This window comes from Rhinolophus hipposideros (assembly GCF_964194185.1).
Source record: "Rhinolophus hipposideros genome assembly, chromosome: 6".
In the NCBI taxonomy this organism is placed as follows: Eukaryota; Metazoa; Chordata; class Mammalia; order Chiroptera; family Rhinolophidae; genus Rhinolophus; species Rhinolophus hipposideros.
Window position 1 is genome coordinate 14,790,573 of NC_138052.1, and position 23,537 is coordinate 14,814,109.

At 34.2% G+C, this 23,537-nt stretch overlaps 1 protein-coding gene across 1 annotated transcript in view; it reads right to left on the bottom strand.

Moving 5' to 3' along the window:
• ACTR3 (actin related protein 3) overlaps window positions 1–23,537 on the bottom strand; it is a 54,730-nt gene that overhangs the window by 25,429 nt on the left and 5,764 nt on the right. The window contains exons 2-3 of the mRNA XM_081050881.1: window positions 9,551–9,606; window positions 5,690–5,814 (exon numbers count right to left, since the gene is read on the bottom strand). Of these exons, the coding sequence (XP_080907007.1) occupies window positions 5,690–5,814; window positions 9,551–9,606 (181 nt within the window). The remainder of the gene's footprint in view (window positions 1–5,689; window positions 5,815–9,550; window positions 9,607–23,537) is intronic.

The following is a 23,537-nucleotide window of genomic DNA, read 5'->3' on the forward strand; positions in this document are numbered from 1 at the left end:
GCAGAACTGTTAGATGTTTCTTTTGGTCTAGATGGCACTGCAAAAAATCTTATTGAGACACTACTGAGAAAGCTTGTGAACCTCTGCAATAAAATACAGTTCCACAACACACATAACTAACAAAAGATTAGTATTCCAACTATATAAAGAATTCCTTAAATAAGCAAACAAAAATTTAGGCAACAAAGTTTAAATATATACAGAGGGTACCAAAAAAATGTATACACATTTTAAGTAAGGAAAACTACATCGATATATACCGATAACAAAAGATGAATGAAGGTCACGTTTGACTTCTGCAATGACAAGAGGTGCTCAAAGTGGTTACCATCAGCGTCCAGACACTTCTGATCACGGAGAACTACTGCTTGAGCAACGCTGACAAGTGTCCACTTGTATACACTTTTTTGGCACCCCCAGTATATAACAAAGAAACAAACAAAAATATATAGTTCCATGTACATAGTATATACTCAGCACCTAAGGTTGAAAGAACAAGTAAACACCTTGTAGTCATTTACTCAATCATTAAACCTCTTACCTATTAATCCCTAAAATCCACATCTCACCCTAGCCTTCCACATACTTTTTAAGGCATTAGACTAAGACTTCTACTCTTTAAGTTAATAAAAAAAACGTACTTTACTACATCATTCATTTTAGTACATTACTGGAAGTGCACATATTTCAGTGTTCTAAGTGTTATTTTATGGTGCACCTATTGTCAATCATTGGCACAAATGCTAAGGTTCATTGGCACAAATGAACCTCCTGCCCATAAGAAACTCAGTCTAGTGAAAGAAACAGACGGAAATGTTACAGCGTACGTTTTTAAAGAAATAAAGTACCCAGGACAAGATGAACTTGGCTTCTGAGGGAAAACAAGAAGGCTCATATTCCTATATGACTGAGGTGGTCCTATATAAGCTGAGTCTTAAAGGAGCAACCTTGTCGATTTTGTTTTCTTGCAGGAGTGGCAGGGAAGAACATGTAGATAGCAAATAGAAAATCATACATACAAAGACAAACATGCATAATATACAACACTGCATTTGTCAATGAGAAATATGTATGACAAAAGGGTTGGGGAAAGGGATGCAGAGAGAGAGAGATTGGTTCTAGATTAAGGGGACCAGATTCTCAAAAAATATATTTACCTTGTATTTGGGTTTTATTCTGTAAGAAACGGGGCACCAGTAGGAATTATTAAGCAGGGGAATGTTAAGCATGGCTTTGATTTTTTAAGAAGAGTATTATAGCAGCATTGGGAAAGCTAAAATAAATCTTTAAAACAACCAAGAAAGAGAGAATAAGAGCACACACTGTGGTATGAATGATCTTAGTCCAGATTCAAACTTTCTATCAATGAGTGAGAAAATTCTCAAGGCTCCTAATTTTGAAGTGAGGATGGAGAAGCTCTATTAATCAAGACACAAAAGTTGTGTTTTGTCTTGTCTCGGAATAAGCAAGGGTGGAGTATATATAATCAGTTTTGTATATATAATAAATACTAAACTTGAGAGCCAGGTAGGAGTAGGCAGTTAACAGTAGGTGGCTGGAAATATGGCCAAGGAATTGGAAATAGAGATTCAGGTGTGGTTGTAGGCAAAGGAGTAAATGGATTATCTACAGAAAGTATTTAATGAATAAATAAAAGAGAACCAAGGACAATACCTGGGAAATATTAACATTTGAGTAGTGGACAAAAGAGGAGGAATCAGTGACAACAGGGGTGTAAAAAACAGTAACAAATAAAAAGAACAGTTCATGTTAGGAAAAAAAAGACAAATCAAGAAGGATGAAGATTGTTACAATTACATGTAACAAACAGCATATAGCAAATAATTTGAGACTAAGAGGTTTGGTTTTAAAAGGAAAGAGGAAAATAAAACAATAGCTACAAGACTGAGGAAAGAAGGTAGGAATAAATAAAGATTGAGGGAAGTTTTGTTGTTTCGGTTTGTTCATAGAATTTGGAAGATATGAAAATGTGTTTAAGAGAACAAAATCAGTGCAGAGGAACTCTGGTCTCTCAGCTCACTGACTTCATCACCTTCGAAGATTTCTTTCCCATTTAGGCCACAATTTAGATCTTAGTATCACTGTCATCTCCGACCCTGAAATGCAAGAACACTCTTCTTTGATCACAACCTTTTATCTTTCTAGCATACTCCAGCACCTCACTATATCTTTTGATCACAATTAGACTAACAATCCACTGGCTGTTATAATCAATTCCTATCAACCCCCTCCCCAAGACACACACACACACACACACACACACACACACACACACACACACACACACCTTTATATTTTATGCCCCATCACTTTGACTATTCATATTTCCTTTTGTCATTCTATCTACCAACACCCAACTCAGCAAGACTCTACTCTAAACTTGCCTATACACAGAATACGGATTGTACTGAACAAACATAACTAGGTTAATAAAACTAAGCATTCATAATCACTACTCACAAATGCACCTAACTTTGCCTGGCAAGCCTTTGTCTCTCTACTCTGTTCATCTTTATTCTCCACAATAATGATTTTAAATGTTCTCCCTATCACTCAGATCTCACCTTCTCCCACTATTCCCTGGGAAGCAGAGATGATGTTACTATGTATTTCACAGAGAAAGTAGAAGCCAACAGGCAGGAATCTCTTCACCAAATCTATAAAATGGATTCCATATTTACTTTTTCTCTTTTTCTTTTTTATGATATATGAGATGTTCCCAATTTCAATTAGATCATCCATGCTTTGGATCCCTCCTTCTAGCTTTCTCAGACACCTGGATTAACTCTATCTTTCCTGCTAACTTTAATGTTTTCTAATGACTCTTTCACAATACCATTTAAACATCTTTTCTATCTTAATCCCACATCTTGTCTCTTCATCAATCTCTCCCTCCTAATCACAGCTAAATCTCAATGAATATTACTATCTTTTTTTCCCGGCCTACCATTCAAATCCAAACTACTGCAATCCAGCCTCACTATTCTTTCAAAACTATTCTTATTAAGGTTAGAAATGACATCCTTGGAGCTAAAGACAGGCTCTAGCTGATCTGATATCTTAGCAGCATTCCATGCTGTCTATCCCTCTTTCCTGTTTACCCCATCCTCTAACCATGCCTTTTCAGCCTCCTTTGTAAACTTTTCCTCCTCTATCCAAACCTAAATGGGGCACTGATCAGGCTGCCCTAGGCCTCTTCCCTGATATATAAACTCCTGTAGGTAATCTCATCCCTTCCAGAGGTAACTGATACCTTCCAAATATTTGTCTCCAGCTCTGTCTTGTTTGAGCTCCAAAAGCCAAATAGTTATCTAACAATATATCATATGTTTCCCAGATACCTGAAACACAACTTGTTAAAAACTAAACTTATCCTCTCTTCTCTACACCACCACAGTCAAAGGCGTTTCTCCTTAAATGTTCTTAATATCAAGAAATAAGGGGCAAGGAAACTATCCAGGAGCTGGGAATTATCCTCAACTACTACGTACAGATTACCACCAATATCTTGTTAATCATTCTGTTACTCCTTAAATATCCACTTTTCCAAAAGAAAATTTTTAAAAAATTTTTATACTTCTAGATTTATCTATCATTTTACAACAAATAAAAGCAAATATCAAAAGAATCTAGAATATGGGACATTTAACAAGACAAATAACCAATTTTTTCCATTTATTTATGGCAACACACACACACGAAGCACCTATAGATGAAGAGACTTAGCAACCAAATGAGGTGAGTAAACCTTTTATGAATCTTGATTCAAACAGATTAACCAATAATCATGGAAATCTGAGCACTGACTGACTGTATTTTAGATAACATTAAGAAATTGCAGACGTACTGAGGTATGATATTTTTATTTTTAAAAGTCCTTATCTTTAAGAGATAAGTATTTGTAGGTAAAATAACATCTGGATTTACTTTAAAATAATTATTGGGGAGGGGGTGGTTACAGATAAAACAAGATTGGCCATAGATGGGTACCTGGGTGTCCATTTCATTCCTGTCTCCACTTTTATGTGTCAGGTTTTCCATTATAAAGGCAAACCTGCACACACAATGTCCTTTCTCTGTATCCCCACTGTCATCTCTGTAGTCCAAGTCACTAACATCCCTTGCCTTGGCTATTATAATAGTCTGGTCTGCCCAAAATGATGCTGTGTCCCCAAATAATAAAAACAGCCAATACGTATTGAGTGTTCCTTATGTTCAAAGCACTATAACAACTGCTTTATATCATTATCTCATTAAACCTCCCAACAATCTTAAAGTACTAATAATATTTTTATTTTACAGATGAAGAAAAAAACTCAGAAAGGTCAAGTTACTGAATGATATCACAGAGCTAGAAAGTGGCACACCCAGAATTCCAGCCCAAGCAGACAGACTTCAATCACTAACACTATTTCTCTGCTTAAATTCATTAATGTTCCCCAAAGGACAGAGTCAAATTCTTTTAACCGCCTAATAACACTCTAAAAACACACTTTTAAGAGCCTAATAATACACAGCCTAATAACACTCACCGATCTTATCCTGGCCTACCTGTCCGGCCCCCTCACTTCTTTCCACCTCATCCTCTATGCTTCAGGCACATTGGTTGTCAGTTCCAGGTTCCCTTATACTTTAAAGTCTTCCTAAGTATTGGAGTCTCTGCCTACAACAACCTTTCCTACACAATTCACCCAGCCAACTGCTATTTTATCCTTCAACTCTCAGCTTAAAAGATTTCCTCCTCACAGACTTTCCTGAGTCCATAAACTAGGTGAGCTACTCCCGATATATACTCCTGAGCATCCTGCACTTTCCTTTTGCTAACACTCTTAACACTTGGTATCATTTCTTTAATGTCTTCTTTTCTACCACATTATAATAACCTCGACATCAGAGTAGCCATTTTCTGATTTACCACTGCATTTTCAGCACTTAGCTAAGTTTTTACACTTGGGAGTTGCTCATTAATGAGTAACTTATGAAAAGGGAAGAAGTGAGGTACAATGAAATTTGCAAATTAGGCAAAGTCAATGTCTAAAAATAAGATAATAAAAGTCAGAATAGTGTTTACCTTTTGGTGGGGGTGGGGGTAATAACTGTGGGAATAGGCACAATGAAAGCATTTGGGTTACTAGATTTACTCTATATCCTAAACTCCTATGATTACAGTCATCAAAAATTTTAACTGTATAATTAGGACTTACCTGTTTTATTATGTATGAATTATACCTTAATAAAGAGGAAGGGGGAAGAATAGCAGGGAACAAGAAAAGGAAAAAGAACAAAAAGGGACAAGAGACCCGCACTTCCAGATGGCATAAGCTTCAAAAAGGAGAGAAAAGATGTGGGTTTGAATAACAATGAGAGGGAAATGTCTCTAGATGTGGCAATGTGGAGATAAGAGAATGCCAATCACATTGGTGGTTCTGAGATTTAGTGGGTATGCAAAAGTAAGTACTGCTTCACTTGAACAGGCAAAAATTTTCCTCTTGGAGGAAAAAAAACAATAAAGTTAAAGCAAGGTTGGGAGGGGCCACAGGAAAGAAGAAATTTCCATTGTGATGAGGTTGAGGGTATTATGCCTATAACTGAATGAAATTCCAAATGGCACAATCACTAATTTGTTTAAAACAAATGTTATATATTTTCACAAATCATAAAAATATACCTTTGTTGCATATGTAGGTTTTTCTATTGCTTCATCACCAATGAAGAAGTCTAGGTCATCAACACCTTTCATTACCCTTCTTTGAGCTTGATCACCCACTTTTGCTGACTCCTTAATAGCAATACCTTTAAAATAAAAGTTATTTACACGTCAAAAAATTTATTATTTTCAAGTAAAACAAATTATTTAACTTTTTCCACTGCAAAGTGTTATTAAACAAAACATGATCTAGCAATTTAAACTGTCAAACAAAAGCACAAAGGTGGTAAGAAATCAATTACAAAATTCATTTAATACAATGAAATCTCAACTTCCTCCTAGAGGCAAGGCCTTAAATGTAAAATGCCAAAAACAGAAGTACTGCTGTAGGAATGTTTCAGTTACATTTCTTTTTAACTATAGTAAAATCTATTTTAATTTGAGTAAAACTGTAATCCCACCAAGTCAAGATATGCTTGATGGTCAATCATAAAGAAAAAAATTGAAAAACACTAACAAATGAAAATAGGAAAATTGCAAGGGGAATTTTTAAAAAATAAGCTTTCTCCATATTTCTATCCTATTCTATTATGGACTAGTAATTTAAATATAACAATGACATGGATCTCTTAAACTTTAATCACATATACAAAAGAAAATTTCAAATCTATTAGGTAAAACTCGGGACAATACTCCTAAATATCTTCAGAAATTCAATATACAGTACTAGACCGAAATCTTGTTACATATTTCTTAATTAAGTCATAAATTTCTGAATCCTTCAGTTAAGCAGTCCATTATTATTATAATTACCTATAATATCTCTATATATTTATAGTATAAATAAAAATGTTAATATATTACCTGCATACATTTAAGTTAATCTGGCATTCAACTGTTACACATTTATATAATAACAAATATATCCTTAATAAAGTAGATAGAAAATACTGAAGAAATTCTAAATCCACAGTCTACTTCTTTTAAATGCTAGAAAGCTTCTCTAGCAATTCATTTATTATGTACATAGACATCCAGATGGCTTACTATAATTTCCTGAAAAACAAAGATATATGAAAATAACTTTGAACCACATCTACACGCTTTCCAGATCAAATTTCCACGTTCATCAGCAGCAATGACTATATCTGCTGATTATAAACATTGCACCTGTAGCATTAAAACTGGCTGGGTGAAAAAAACTCCAAAATCAAAAACTTTCTTTTAGTAAGCAAATTAATTTTTAACATGCTCCAATCTCTCATAAAGACAACGAAAACTAAAACTGTGTATTTTGGCAGAGAGATGAAATAGAGAACGGGTACAATGATGATAATGAGCCTAGGGTTCAAAAGATCAAGATTATAAGGGTCTCTAAGAAAGACTTAACACAACCACTTAATACAAACAAAACCAAATTTTGCAAAGATGAAAGCGACAAATCAGTAATCTACTGAATAAAAGTTTAATCACAACATAATGCTTTATAAAAGATTACAAATTAAGAAATTATAAAATCAGCATTTTATGGGTTTAACTGTGTCCCCCAAAAAAGATATGCTGAAGTCCTAACCTCAAAATGTGATCTTTCTGGGAAATAGGGTCTTTCAAGTTAAAATGAGGTTAGAGTAGGCTTTAATCCATTATGACTGATGTCCTTATATATAGAAAGGGGAAATTTGGACACAGACAGCCACACAGAGAAGGAAGACAATGTGAAAAGACACAGAGAGAAGACAGCTATGTGACTTCTATACAAGCCAAGGAATACCAAGGATTGTCAGCAAACACTAAAAGCTAGACAGAGAAGACAAAGTTTCACCCCTAGAGCTGTCAGCAAGATCATGGCCCTGCTGACACCTTCATTTTGGACTTCTAGCCTCCAGAACTGTAAGTTTCTTTTGTTTTAAGCCACCCAGTTTTTGGTACTTTGTTATGGCAGCCTTAGGAAACTAATACAAGCAAACACAATAGTCTACCACTAAATTCAAATATAACTAAAGTCAAGAACTAGTCCAGAAAAATTCTTCTACACTAGTCAGCAACAGAGCCAATATTTGCCATCAAATTCTTAAGATTAACAACAATCAATATACTGATATGTAAGTGTGGGGGGGAAAGAAAAGCAAACCTGTCCTTCAGTGTAGACAAATATGCATAAAACATAATGAAAAAGACAATAGTATTACCAAACTAAGACTATTATAGTCAGATGAATGAGCTATTTCATCAATGTCACCTAAAATCTGTTCTAGGTGTTAGAGAATTAGACTTAGGTACTAACCTAATTTCTTACATAACCAAATACTAAAAAAGTATGCCAAAAGTGTATCAGAAGTGCAAAAGTCAAATAGGTTTGTTTCCAAAAAGTAAAAAATATATACAAAAGCTTCCCTTTTAGGTACAATTTTGACAGTGTATTTCTCATACATACCACACTGCATTTTGTTTGAGCTATACAAATGACAAAACAACTGACCTGTTTATGTCCAATGAGTACCCAACTGAAACTACAGATCTGCAGTTTTTGGCAAGTCTAATAATTTCTACCTTGTTCCAACTTCACTGATTTTGAAACCAACTTAAGCTACTTTCACTATTCTCTGCATGTTTGTTTTTCCATTTCTTTCTTGCCTTCATAGTAAGAATACACAAAAATATTCAAATACACACAAACAGTAGTGTGCAAAAATACTAACTCTCTCAAAATTAAATTTTCTAGGAGTCAGCACCACCAAGCAACGGCTCAAAAGGTTTGTTATGTGATATGCAAAAGTCTTAATTCAGCATAGGACAAGTAGATCAGAGGTGTTACTACGTAACATGCAAAAGGTGAATTGTTTGAAAGTCAAAAGTACAAAAGTATTTCCGTCAAGGACTAGATACATAATCCACGTTAACCAATAAGAGCACTAACAAACCAAGTATTAAGAGTATTTTTATTTTATTATATTGGGGAATATTGGGGAACAGTGTGTTTCTCCAGGGCCCATCAGCTCCAAGTCATTGTCCTTCAATCTAGTTGTAGAGGGTGAAGCTCAGCTCACCCTGTTTTCAATCTTTGGAAACAGCTCTGGCTGTTTTCAATCTTTAGTTGCAGGGGGCGCAGGCCACCATCCCATGCAGGAATTGAACGGGCAACCTTGTTGTTGAGAGCTCCCGCTCTAACCAACTGAGCCATCCGGCTGCCCCTCCGGAAGCTCAGCTACAGCTCGTTGTCTTCAGTCTAGTTGTGGAGGGCGCAGCGCACTGGCCCATGTGGGAATCAAACATGCAACCTTGTTGTTAAGAGCTCGCGCTCTAACCAACTGAGTTATCCGGCCGTCCCAAGAGTATTTTTTAAAAACTACTGAAAGTTGATGGTCAGAGAAAATGAAGTTAACACAAATAGGACAGAACAAAAACACTCTAAGTATGGTTAGAAGATATTAGAAAACAGCTGAAGTTAACATCTCTATAAAGATGAGACTCCTTCCTTATTTTGAAACGGGGCTCTTGTCAGGGGCGTCAACAAGCTCAGAGCCTGCAATCAATAACCACATCCACAAACCAAAGGACAGTCTTCAGAGGTGTGATGGGGGATGCACTATTTACGTAGGTCACAAGCACGCAGTTAACAACAGTATCCTCGAGACAGAAAGTTGTTTAATTCAGTTTTGTCTTTACAAAGAGATATTTAGGAGACTTGGTAAATGAAGAGCTACACAGAGAGCTAAATGAATGGTCAGAGGTGCAGAAATGAGGCCTCACTTAAATCTTGGCAAACCATGTTTTTAAAGGATTAACTATTACAGTGTGCCAGAAATGATTATCCCTTTTACTTTAATTATTAAGAAAAAGATCTTTGAGTCAGTTTATTTGTGATTTAAAAGAAATACTTACAGGAAGGGATGATAAATTGTGGTTCTGTATTTCCAGCATATCCTAGTTTTGTATATCTGCAAAACAAAAAGAATTTTATAAGGATATCACTAATATCTTAGCAATTATAAATTTAATTCTTAGATTTCCATTATTTTGAAGTAAGATTACACTGTAATTCATATATAAAATTCCATAGTTTTAAATTCATTCAAACATCTCTACTTTCAAAATTATAAATACCCATAGCTTTTAACCAGAAATTCCACTTTCAGAAATTGATCCTACAAGGATATTCATACATGTGTGTAAAGAAATAACATACAAGGCAATGTTATTCTACTTAAATATGTATATAGATGTATATACTGCAAATTTTTTGCTACAACCTTGCTGATATTAGAAAAAGACTGGAAATAACATAAATAACCATCAAACGAGAAAATGACTATGTTAAATTTATACTATGGAATATTATGTAGCTATTAAAACAGAGATTGAAGAAGCTCTTCATGTCCTGATATGGAACAATCTCCAAAATGTATTGTTAACTGATCAAAGCAAGGTACAGAACAATGTTTCAAGTATTCTATATTTGCATAAAAGAAAGGGAAGGGGTAAGAACATATAAAATATAATTGATTGTATAGACACAGACTATCATAAGAATATAAGGAAGTCAGTAATTTTAGTTGTCATCCAGGGAAGGGAACTGGGTAGGTGAGGAGATTTTTATTGCATATCATTTCATACCATTTGAATGCATTACTGTTCAAAATTAACTATACTTTTTTAAATGTTTTGCCACAGTGGATTCAGCCTATATTCTTACAATAACAAAATAACAACCATGATGATTAGAAATTACAAAAGCTGAGATTGACAAGCAGCACATACTTAGGAGATAGCTGGGTACTCTGGACTATGTGGGAAAACCTATTAAAAAACCTAGCAGGCTTTAAAGAACAAGTGACAATATTTTATTGTATGATTTCATATTCAGACCCACTGCTAAAAAATAGGCAGGTAAACTGCTGTGACATTCTTGTATTCTAATAATATCTACAGAAATATTTGTGTAATATAAAAGGAGGAAAATCTCTTTTGGGATTATTTAGCCCCAAAACTATGTTCAAGAACCTTAAGAGTGCCAGATAGACTAAATCATTAAACATACGGGGAAAACAAACTGTTCAAAATGTGATACTACTCTACTGACTAACTCGCTTCAAAGATTCCCCAGTGTCCATGTTTAAAAAAAAAAAATTTCTTTGCAAGGTAAAGAAAAGAGCCCTTTTAGTATGTGGCTCCTGACAGCCTCCCCAGCAGCCCTAACACCACACAGAAAACCGCTGATGGTTTCTGAGCAGACCGACTCATTTTATGCTGCAGAGCCACTATTAAACTGTTCTAACTGTAGAAGATGAGCTCCTTTCAACTCTGACTGCAATGTCTAAACTCTTCACTCATGCCGAAAAATTTAGATTAAGTACCACTGCCTCTATATGAAAACTTTCATAACCTCCCAGAGAGCTGATTACCTGTGCCGGTTTGAGTACAGTATTACTTCATAATAATTCCTAAGTCTTGACTCCCTCATCTGTAAAAAAGTAACTCAAGATTGTTCAAAGTATAAGAGAACAAACTAAAGCACTAAGCACAGCACCTTGCACAGAGTACACATTCAATATATGTCAACTCAAATTATAATTACTCTTTTCATCCACTCTCTCCAAATTTTCCTCTCCTTTAATATTCAGATAAAGGTCATACAGATATCTGAACTTTCAAATGCTTATATTAATGATACAAATTATCTGTTTACCTATAAACCAGTCAGTCTGTAGATTTTCAGATTTAGTTCACATCTGTATATTTTTATTACCCTTCCACTGCCCAATTTTTTTATTCTTCCAAATGAGTCTCTTAGTAATGTGAAAACTTCAAGTGTAGAACAGAACTCCTGTAATAGATGGACATCAGCATGACTGAACAACTCATACTTCCCTGATCTGCAGACAGAAAAATTAGAACTAATTACTCAAACTCACAAAACCACCATCAACTGATATGAATAACCTGTTCCCACTGAATTCACTGAAACCTAACTGTAACCTAGCTGAAATAAGAGGGTATCAGTTAAAAGAAACCTGAAAAAAGTAGACGCTACAGTGGCACTGAGAGGAGGGCAAAGAGTGTATTTAGCCTCTCTGGTGGACAACAGGAACTTACTGTTCAAAACAAAGACTTCCTTAAAACAAAACAGCCTAAAATTGAGCCACAACACCCTAAAAGTCTACTGTCTGACCAACACTTAGTGGAAGGATTAATACCTAATCATTCCTTTGACTAATCCCTCCACTTTTATTCCTATTTGTCATCACAATAATTCAAGTCATTATACACAATACCCTGACAGAAAAGAATGCCTTACTTCCAATTCTATGACCCCTACAAAAGAGAACAGAATAATCTTCACACCCAAACCACTGCCTAATTCAAAAATCTTCATATGAGGCTCTACTGCTTATAAAATTAAATACAAACTTGTTCCCATTTCTACAAAAATGATAAATTGTAAATAGTTCAGAAAGTCCCTTTCAGATAAAAAGTTATGATTCTGATTCCTTTAGCTGAATATTAAGGTTCTCCATGTGCCCCAATTGTATTAAGTCTCCCATCATTTGCTTCCATAAACCCAACTCAAAGCATACTCATTTTCCCCTTGTGACTTGCACATTTCCCCTTCAGTGTTATCTGTGCTTACCCTGCACTCTCTCAAAAAGCTCTCACCACAACTTAGGACTCCTCCAACAAAATCTTTCTTGATCACTTTAACTATCAGTCATCCTCTACTTCAACAAACTATCTCAACCATTTGCCGAACATGTACACAAGTCTATATTGTTATTTATGGGTGTAAATACTATCTCCCTAATATGATCTAAGATATTTGAGGTAGAAACCATATTAAAGTAGAAACTCTCTTAAGAAACCATTTAACAAAAATTCACCAGTTTAATCAAAGCTCTATCCCTGGTCAAAATCAAATTCCCTAGCTTGAGCATATTCAGCAATAAATTACTTTCAAAATAAACACCAAAAGAGGTATCTAATTAACTTATCAATACAAAACAGTCAATACATAATCAAAACAAGTATGCTCTTCCCCAAACACAAAAATAACTATATACAGTGTATCAACTGTATGGATATACCATAACATTAAATCACTTCTACTATATTCAAAACACTACAGCAAAATAAATTTCTAAATTTGGGGGGGGAGGGGGAACAGCCAAATATATTTATTAATGTTCTACAGCCTTGGATTTAAAATTTTTTAAACAATGCAAAAGAACAAAATCATGTCAAGTTTAGATACACTAGATACAGATGACTAAATTATAATATTTAATGACTATCACAGAGGACAATATTTTCACCAATTTTTAAGAAATATGAGAGGAAATATGAGTTAAGTCCTAGTTCACTTAACTTTAAAAGTTGCTTAGCCTCTAAAAATTAATTTGGTTCTTCGTTCAAAGAAAAATGCAATATAGAATACAATCTAAATGAATAGATAAAAGCATATACTAAAATCTTGCTGAGTTAGGCTGAACCCTTAAAAAGTCACATTTTTCTCTGGTGGAGACAGAGCTAAGGGCTAGATGACAAAATAAGAATTTGACTCATTAAAACCATTCTCTTACACGATTAGCAAACTTGAAATACTGCTTTGAAAAGACTCAAAAATTCAGAAGAATCAAAGTTCAGAAAATATCTAGAAAATGTCACAAGAGTAAAAAAAAAAATCAGAATATGACTACAGAACTCTCAGACTTAAAAAAGACATTTTGGTGCTCAGATAAAAACATTTTAATGCTCATATATGAGCAGGAAACAGACGCATTTAAGTAGGGGAAGGAGGAGAGAGAAGAGGAAAAGAGCCTAGGAAGATTTACAGGAAGTGAGTCTAAAAGATGTGTCTGAAAGGATGAGCTGGAAAAGTATATTTCCAACCCTTTACATATGAATGCATACTAAATATGGTAATATTTGAAGAAACTGGAGGGGATTTGGATATAGGTGTAAGAGGTTTGTTTAAAAACTTCATTCAAATTTTTTTTATATTATTAGGAAAGATGCAAACAATATACTACATTTATTGAAAACTTTCAAATAAAAGCTTTTCATATGTAAGCTTCACTGAATTCTATCAGTTTTTATATTTGAAATGCCTAATTTGATTAAGACATTTTTACGGTGAACTCCCAAAATTCTTGATAGCCACTGTGAAGAAACTGTACAAGTAGATGGTAGACAAGGTTCTCTAACTTTTTCTGACTAAAAGAAATTCCTTTCTCACAATTAATTGGCATGTGGTAACTTGAACTCTTTAAATTACAATTTAGATCACAAGGATGTGATCACTTTATTTAAACTAAAAGCTCCTGGTTTTCACCGACACATGCAAAGTTCAACTTTTTTGTAACAATGCAAATAGATTTCAAATCAAACGTTCTCATATTAAGAATTTATCTAAGCATACATACATGTTCCTCTCCTAGTTATGTTGTTTAGAATTAAAACTAATATTGACCAAACATCACAGTGAACCATTTTAACCTTACTTTTTCAAAATGAACTGTGTTTGAATTCATAAATTCTCTCAGTATACCTTATTTTTTCATAGCCCTTGTAATTTTCTATTAAGTTCTTTTGGGTGTTCAAAAAAGTCATTTATATAATTAATTAAGCTCAGAAGACAATACATAACCAGATTATACAACACATCTGCAGAAAAGCATCCACACACGTATCAAAATCTTTCTAAGTTGCCCTTCAGCAAAAACTCTTCCTTCAGAAAGCTAGCAGACATTTGGATAACATAGCCTCCTGTTAAGTTTTTTAAACATGAAATTAAATAGCTTGAGTTTTTCTTAAATTTACCTTATCAATACGTCATTTAGTGTATTTAGACTTGTGACAAATTTTCACATTTGCAAGCTATTTACTCAAATTCATCTACAGATTCAAGCAGTCCCAATCAAAAACCCAACAATCTTTTTGGCAAAAAGAGAAATATCTATCCTAAAATGTGTATGGAATCTCAAGGGATCATGCCAAAACAATCTTGAAAAACAAGAACAAAGTTGGAGGTCTCATGTCTTGATTTCAAAACTTACTACAAAGCTACAGTAACCAAAACAGTATGGCACTGACATACAGACAGAAATATGAGGTGTGATCAAACAATATAGTGAATGCTTAAATAAATTTTAAAAATTACAGTAGAAGACTCATTGCCATTAATCCCCCTCAAAATATGCCCCCTCGCTTTGAACACACTTATCACATTGTTCTTGCCAGTTTTGGAAGCAGTTCTGGAAGTCCTCTTTTGTAAGTGTCTTTAGTTGCACTGTCATGGCTGCCTCAATCGATGTCCTGAATCATTCTGACTTTGGGGAAGAGCCAGAAGTCTCACGGTGCCAGATCCAGTGAATAAGGAGGATGAGGACACCATAATTTTTTTATTTGACAGAAATTGCCTTATACAAGAAGCGATGTGTGACACAGAGCATTGTCATCATTATGGAGGATGATTTATGGCACACTTTAAAACACACCTTCTCTCAACCGTAGCTCACACCACACTAAATCGAACAAGCTGAAACTTGTCATACACAGTTACTAAGGTTCCATGTGCTGCTTCCTGTACTGAAGATTCCTGCCTTTCCCTTGGATGGCATTCAACAGCAGCATTCACCGTATTTTGTGATCACAACGAAAAGGCTCTATGTCACACATCGCAATGAGTTTTTTACTGTATTAAATTGTTTTAAATTTAAATTCACCGTATTTGTTGATCACACCTCATATAAACTAATGGACTAAAACAGAGCCCAGAAATAAACCCTCCCATAGACGGTCAAACGATTTTTGACATGGTACCATCAACATTCCAATGGAGAAAAGACAGTCTTTTCAACAAATGGTGCTGGGAAAACTGGATATCCACATACAAGTGAATGAAATTGGATCTTTATCTTATAACATACAAAATTTAAGTCAAAATGGACCAAAGAACTACATGTAAGAGCTATAACTATAAAACTCTTAGCAGAAAAAGGGGGAAAGCTTCATGACACTGGATTTGGCAGTGCTTTCTAGGATGCGACACTAAGATAATAGGCAACAACAAAATAGATAAATTGGACCCATGAAAATTAATAACTGTACACCAAAGGACACTATCAACAGAGTGCAAAGGCAACTCATGGAGTGGAAGAAAATGCTTGCAAATCATATATCTGATATGGGATTAATTTCTCCAAGGAAGATAAAGAAAAGACTAATTAATAAACACATGAAAAGATGTTCAATATCATTAATTAAGGAAATGCAAATCAAAAACAACATGGGATACCACTTCACACCTATTAGGATGGCTATTACCTGTCCCCAAAAATAAAAAAAACAAATGTTGGTGAGGATCTGAAGAAATTGGAACCTGTCACATGGCTGGTGGGAATGTAAAGCAGTGAGCTGCTGCAGAAAATAATAGGGCAATTCCTCACAAAGGTAAACGTAAAATAGTACATGATCCAGCAATGCCATTTCTGAAAGCAAGTACTTGAATGGGTATTTGTACAACAATGTGCACAACAACATTTTGCATAACAGCCAAAAGGTGGAAACCACCCAAGAGTCCATTGGCAAAGGAATGGATAAACAAAATGTGATATATACATACATTGCAATATTAGCCTAAAAAGAAAATTCTGGCCCATGATGCAATATTGATTAACCTTGAGGACATTATGCTAAGTGAAATAAGCCAATCATAAAAGGTCAAATATCATATGGTCCACTTATGTGCGGGACCTAGAATAGTCAAATTCAGAGACAGAAAGTAGGATGGGGGTAGGGGCTGTAAGAGTTTTTTGGGTACAGACTTTCAGTTTGGGAAGATAAAAATGTTCTGAAATGAATGGTGGTAACAGTTGCATAACAACATGAATGTAGTTAATGCCACTAAACTGTACACTTAAAAATGGTCAAAATAGTCCATTTTATGTTGTATATATTTTACCATGATAAAAAGAAGCTATTCAAACTTGGTAGCTACCCAAGAAAACAAATTAAATTAGGTAGAACTATGTATATTAAAGTAATATAAATCTAAATGCACCAAAGATTAAAAGGGGGGAAAAAAATCAAACTGTAAGTTTAAAAAACAATGTAGGATAATTTCTTTATAATCCTGGAATAGGGTTTTCTTACTATAATTTAAAATCCAGACACTAAAAAACAAAAAAAAAATTGCTATTTCAACTATTGGAAAATTGAAAACTTCTTCACAAAAGCATACCAAAAGTAGCCAAAAGTGACCAAAAGAAAAAAATTATCTGTACTCAGAACAAAGGATTAATTTCCTTAAAATATTAAAGGATACCTAAAAGGTGATTACGACCAGGGGCGGAAATAAGGAGTACCCAGTCAAAGAACTTGAAATGGCTATAAATGAAAAGATGTTCAACTCCATATGGGGGGAAAAAAAGCATATTAAAAATACGGAATCATACAATGGAGTTGGAATGCAAAATGATACAGCCACTTTAGAAACTACTGAGACATTCACTTACCATATGACCCACCAATTGTACTTCTATGTATATTACAAGAAAAATAAAAATATGTCCACACAAAGATGTGTACACATTTGTTCACAACAGCATTATTCACAGTGGCCCAAAATTAGAAGCAAAACATATGTTCATCAACAAGAGAAAAGATAAACAAGAACAGTATACATACAAACCAAAATTATTCTACATATGAAGATTCAGGAAAATGTAACCCATTCTCCAAGGGAAAGACATTTAACATTAGACAAAATGACCCAAATATTAGAATTACTAAAGACTTGAAAGCAGCTATGACTATCACAATGAAGTAAAGAAGAACACACTTGTTATGACTAATAATATAGTAAATATCACCAGAGACTAAAACTATAAAAAGAACAAATGGAAATTCTAAAACTGAAAAATGCAGTATCAGATTTAAAAACATTCACTGGATGAACTAAACAGCAGAATAGAGGTGACAGGATGTAATCAGTGAACTTGAAGACAGCTAAGTAGAAATTATCCAACCTAAAAAGAGAAAGGGAAAAACAAAAAGCCTAAAAAAGACAGAGAAAAGAATAGAGCCTCAGAGACTGGAGGGACAATAGGAAAAAGTTGACATACTGAAGTCCTCAAGAAGAGAGAGAGGGTAGTAAAAACCTTTTTTAAATGAATAATGACTGAAAACTTTCCCAATTTAGTAAAAGACATAAATTTATGAACTTAAGAGGCTCAATGAAACCCAAGCAGAATAAATATAAAGAAAACCATACCTCCTAGGGCACATCATAACCAAACTTCTGAAAATCAAAGACAGAGACCAAATCTTAAAAGAAGCCAGAGAAAAATGGCCCATGAACAAACAAAACAAAAAAGCATACTACCACCTTCTTATGAGAAACTATGGAGGCCAGAAGACAGTGGAATAACATTTTTAAAGTCTGAAGTGAGTGGGGAAACAGTCAACTCAGAAATCTACAGGAGCAAAAATATTCTTCAACAATGAAAGTGCAATAAAGACATTTTCCAGTTAAAAGAAAACACATTGCCATCAAACCTGAGCTAAAGAAAGTTCTTCAGAGTAATGGGAAGATGACACCAGAGAAAAACTGAGATGATATAAGTAACATCAGAAATGATAAAACAGCTAGGTAAATATAAAAGACGATTTCGCCCCCTCTTCAATTTTTTAACGTGCTTATAACTAAAGCAAAAATATTATTTTGAGGGGTTATAGTATATGTAAGTGTAATATCTATAACTGTAGCATAAAAGAACATGGGGTAGGGGAATGGTAGAGAGTTAACAGACCTACAGAGATGCAAGATTTCTACTCTGCATGAAGTTTTAAAGTATTAACTCTAAGTAAATGGTAATAATTTTTCTTAAAGATGTGTGTTTATAATCTACAGCAATAGCTAAAAACAAATTGCAAAGAGATACAGTTAAACAGCCAAAAGGTAAGTTAAGTTGAACAGAATTCTAAAAAATGTTCAAATACTCCAAAAGAAAGAGGAAAAGGAGGACAAATTAAAAACATAATAAAAATGGTATGTAATCCAACCATGTCCATTATTACATTAAATTTAATGGACTAAACTCTCCAGTTAAAAGGGAGTTATAGAATATTTTTTTTTTAAAGGCAAGCCCCAATTACATGCGGTCTGCATGCTGTGCACTTTAAATATAAAAGATGGAGAATGAAAAAAGATGGATGGGAAGCAAATGGTAAGCATAAGAAGGCTGGAGTGTCTATATTGATACAATATAAAACTACTCCTAAGAAAAAGAGTAACACCAGAGATGAGGAAAAATGTTATAATAAAAGGATAAATTCGTCAAGAAGACGTAACAGTATATGCCTATTAACAGTTTCAACATACCTGAAATGTGTCAGAATTAAAAGCTGACATAATTCTACACTTACAGGAGGAAACTGTCACCTAGCTTCTCAACCATCATTGAGTCCCCCTCCCACACCCCCAAAAAGAAAAATCAGTAAAGGCATAGAGGACCAACACTAATAACCATTTTGACCTAACTGATATTTATAGAATATACACTCAAGAACTACAGAACATGAATTCTTGCTAAATATGTACACATGGTACATTCATTTGGACAACAGATTAGCAAATTGTGGCCCAAAGGCCAAATCTAACCTGTGCTCTGTTTTGGTGTCACTGGTGAGTTTAAAACAGTTTTTACAGTTTTGAAGGGGAAGGCAGGAATAAGGGAGAGGTAGGGGAGGGGGTGTAAAGAGGGAGGGAAAGCAGCAGCAGTGGAGACAGACTGTTGTGTGTCCCACAAAGTCTAAAATATTTCTTATCTGGTCCTTTACAGAAAAAGTGTGCCAATCCAGGACCTAGACCACATGCTAAGCCATAAAACAAGTCTCTCAATAAATATAAAAGATTGCAATCATAAATACTAATGCTCTCTGACTAAAAGGAATTAAATTGGAAATCAGTAGCAATAAGATTGTTAAGATAAGATAATCTTACAATAAGATTATCTAGGAAAACCCCAAAACTTAGAAATTAAATACACTCTTAGCCATAATCAATAAATCAAAGAAATCAAAAGGAAAATTAGAAATTATTTCAAAGGCTAAAGCAGGGACATTTACAAATGCTTAGAGGGACATTTACAACTCTGAACACCTATGTTAGAAAAAATAAAAAGGTCTAAAATCAGTACCTAAGATATAAATTCCACTTTAAAAAGCTAGAAAGAGGAAAGCAAAATAAACCCAAAGTAAATCAAAGAAAGTCAATAGTATACACAAGGGCAGAAATCAAGTTAATAGAAAACAAATAGAGAAAATTAACAAGCTAAAAGTTCATTCTTTGAGAAGATCAGTTAGGCTGATCACAAAAAAAAACAGTACAGAAATAGCCAACATAAAGAATGAAAAACTGACTAATAATATAAACCATACAAACATCAAAAAGATAAAAAGAGTATTACAAAACAACCAAACCATCACATCGAACAACTCAGATGTAATGGACAAATTTCTTCAAAAACACAATTTACCAATTCAACACAAGATGAAACATAAAATCTATTTCAATAACCCCATAGCTATTAATTATCAACAACCTTTCCCAAAACCAAACTCCAGGCCCAAATGCTTTCATTGGTAAATTCTAACACATATTTAAGGAACAAAAAACACGAATTTTACAAAAGCACTTTAAGAAAACAGAAGAGAAAACCCATCCCAAATCCTTCAGTGAGGACAACATAATAATTCTAATAACAAAATCAGATAAAAACATTCCAGATAAAGAAAGGGACAGACCGATATTCGTAATGAATATACAGCTGACCCTTAAACAAGGTGGGGATTAGAGGCACCAACCTCCCTACACAGTTGAAAACCTGCATATAACTTTTTTTTTAATTTTTTTTATTGGGGAATATTGGGGAACAGTGTGTTTTTTCCAGGGCCCATCAGCTCCAAGTCAAGTAATTGTCCTTCACTTTACTTGTGGAGGGCGCAGCTCAGCTCTAAGTCCAGTGCCATATTCAATCTTAGCTGAAGGGGGCACAACCCACCATCCCATGCAGGAATTGAACCAGCAACTTTGTTGTTGAGAGCTGGTGCTCTAACCAACTGAGTCATCCAGCCGCCCCTGCATATAGCTTTTGACTCCTCAAACTTAACTACTAATAAACTTAACTATTAAAGCCTACTGCTGATCAGGAACCTTGTCAATAACATGAACAGTCTATTAGCACGTATCTTGCCTATGTATTATATACTGTATTCTTACAATGATGTTTGCTAGAGAAAATAAAATGTTATTAAGAAACTCATCAGGAAAATAATCTACAGTATTGAAAAAATCCACATGTATAAGTGGAACCACACAATTCAAATCCATGTTGTTCAAGTGTCAACTGTGATGCAAAAATCCTTAACAAAACAAATACAATAATATGCAAAAAGGATAATACACCATAATCCAGTAGGGCTTAGCCCAGGAATCTAAGGTTGGTTAACAGTAGAAAAATCCAGCCTTTGCTTTTTAGAACACCTCAATGAATTTCAATGGTTTGAAGACTACTTACTACTCCTCACGCTCATGCTATGGTTTGATCCCAGAGATAATTCATGCAAAAATATGCATATATATTACTTTATATTAAAACATGTTACTGGGCTATCTGGGCAGTCAAATTATGAATGCACTTTACTTCTTTACACTTTCCTATACTTAAAAAAGAAAGTGTCATTTTCTAAATGTTTTTTTAAGAGATCATAAAATGAAAAAGGCAAAATTATCCTAAGTTTATAAACTCAGAAGGTCAACATCATATTTTAAAAAACTAAACCAAAATTTTCCTTTGTGGTCCAGAGAAGCAAGTTAAATATACACAAAATCTCCCTGGGTTATATCAGCAATGAAAAAAAATCTACAATGGTGATTCTGGCTAGCAAGGAAGAAAAAGGACTTGAAAACTGCTTAAAGAAGGGTCCATAGTAAAAAGGAGAGCATTCAAAAGCACTTTTGTAGTTATCAACGACTTGGTGACTAGAATAGCAGTGGAAATGTAATCAAGTTAGGGAAGGCCTGGACTAGTAAAAATGAATTGCAAAAAAAAAAAGAGCCTTATACAAGAAACGGTTAAACTTTCATGGTCCTGCCTCTGGGGAGGGAAAAAAGTCTACTTGGGGATAGTCACTGATAATGATCTTTCACTCTTAAAAAAACAGAGATGAAATAAATATGATAAAACGTTAGCAGGCAATAATTCTGATAAATAAGGGTATCTTTTATACTTATCATTGTTCTTTTCTAAAACTGTTGAATGAAACAACCTTCCAGTCCTTTTAGGCCTAAAAAGTGCAATCTAACTCTTTTTCACTAGTGGAGAGGAGGAATATGGACCTCAAAAATCAAAAAGTCATGAGTGAAATGTTCGTTCCAGCAATTACTATCTTGTGGTCATAGACTTTATTCCTAATGCATAAGGAATAAAACTGAATTCATAAGGCTGTCATGAGGATTAAAGAAGACAACAGTTTGCAACAGTTTTGCAGAAATATTTGAAAGAAATTTATTAAAATTCCAAAATAGGATACTATATTTGTCTTTCTGCTCTGGTATTAATTAACTCTGCACATATCTTTCATATATTTTATGATATAAACGTTCACATAAAGATGTAAAATAAATAGCACACAAAGTAATATTAATCACTATCCTAATCTGAAGAACCAAACTTAAAACATTAATCCACTAACATCAACTTATTTTGCACTGTTACTTAATAATGCACGTATTTATAAGTGCTTGGTAAGCTATAAAGCATGTTAATGTAGTGTTATTATTACTTAACTGCTCTGCTCTTGCCTCTTTATGCCAGTGGCTATTACAGATCAGTAGTGTCATAAAAGAGGCTACAAGTTCCAATAGAACTACAGGTAAGCATTCAAATGCCTTTTAATAGAGGAATTTTGTTTCAGAAAAAATGCTGCTTGGAGCTACATTTTAACCATTCCACACTTTTGTCAAGTCCAAGCATTAATGTTTCCACATGATGGAGGAGGGGAAGCACGCTGGACATGAAGAAACACTGTGGAGGGAAATGTAGACCTATTTTGAGCACTCTCCTTCTAAGGAAAAAAAATGGGATGAGATAGGAGACTGGCTGTCAGCATAACGGATCACTCATCACTTCGAGCCACTGTGCTCACTCATTCTCCTCATTGTGATGCTCAAAAACATAGGTCGCATATCCAAGATTTTTTAAACAAGGAACATTAATATTCAATCTTTTCTTTTCTCTTTAAATTGTCATTTAATTCGCTTCAATGTATAAATTATAATGATGATTGCGAAATCTCCCCCTTCATTCCTGAAGTTCCTGTATTAACTTCCTCTAGAGCACTTCCAAATTCCAGTTCTACTCAGCTTCTTAAAACCAACTCCCTTATTATCCCACTCAAACTCACAATCTTGAAATCTTCATTGATGCCTATTTATAATCTACTAGAATCAACTGCCAAGTCCTAGCTATACCTCCATCTCTCAAATAAGCAAAAACATTTTGACTGTGCAAACAATTGTAGTAGGTAGGCAAAGCACTACAGGTGATAAGAAAATAAGCACGATACTGTGTTCCTTTCCTTAAAATCTTCAATTCAATAAAAAAGGGCTCTAACTGATAATTGTAATAATTACAATGTATTGAGCACTGTGCTGAACCACTTTCATTCATTAACTCAAAAATAAAATAAAATAAATCATTAGATATTATGATCTCCAAATAATAGATGGAAAAAGTAAGACCTGCAGAATTTGAAGTGTACAGCTTCCGGTCATACAGCTAGTAAATTGTAGAGCATGAACTCAAAAACA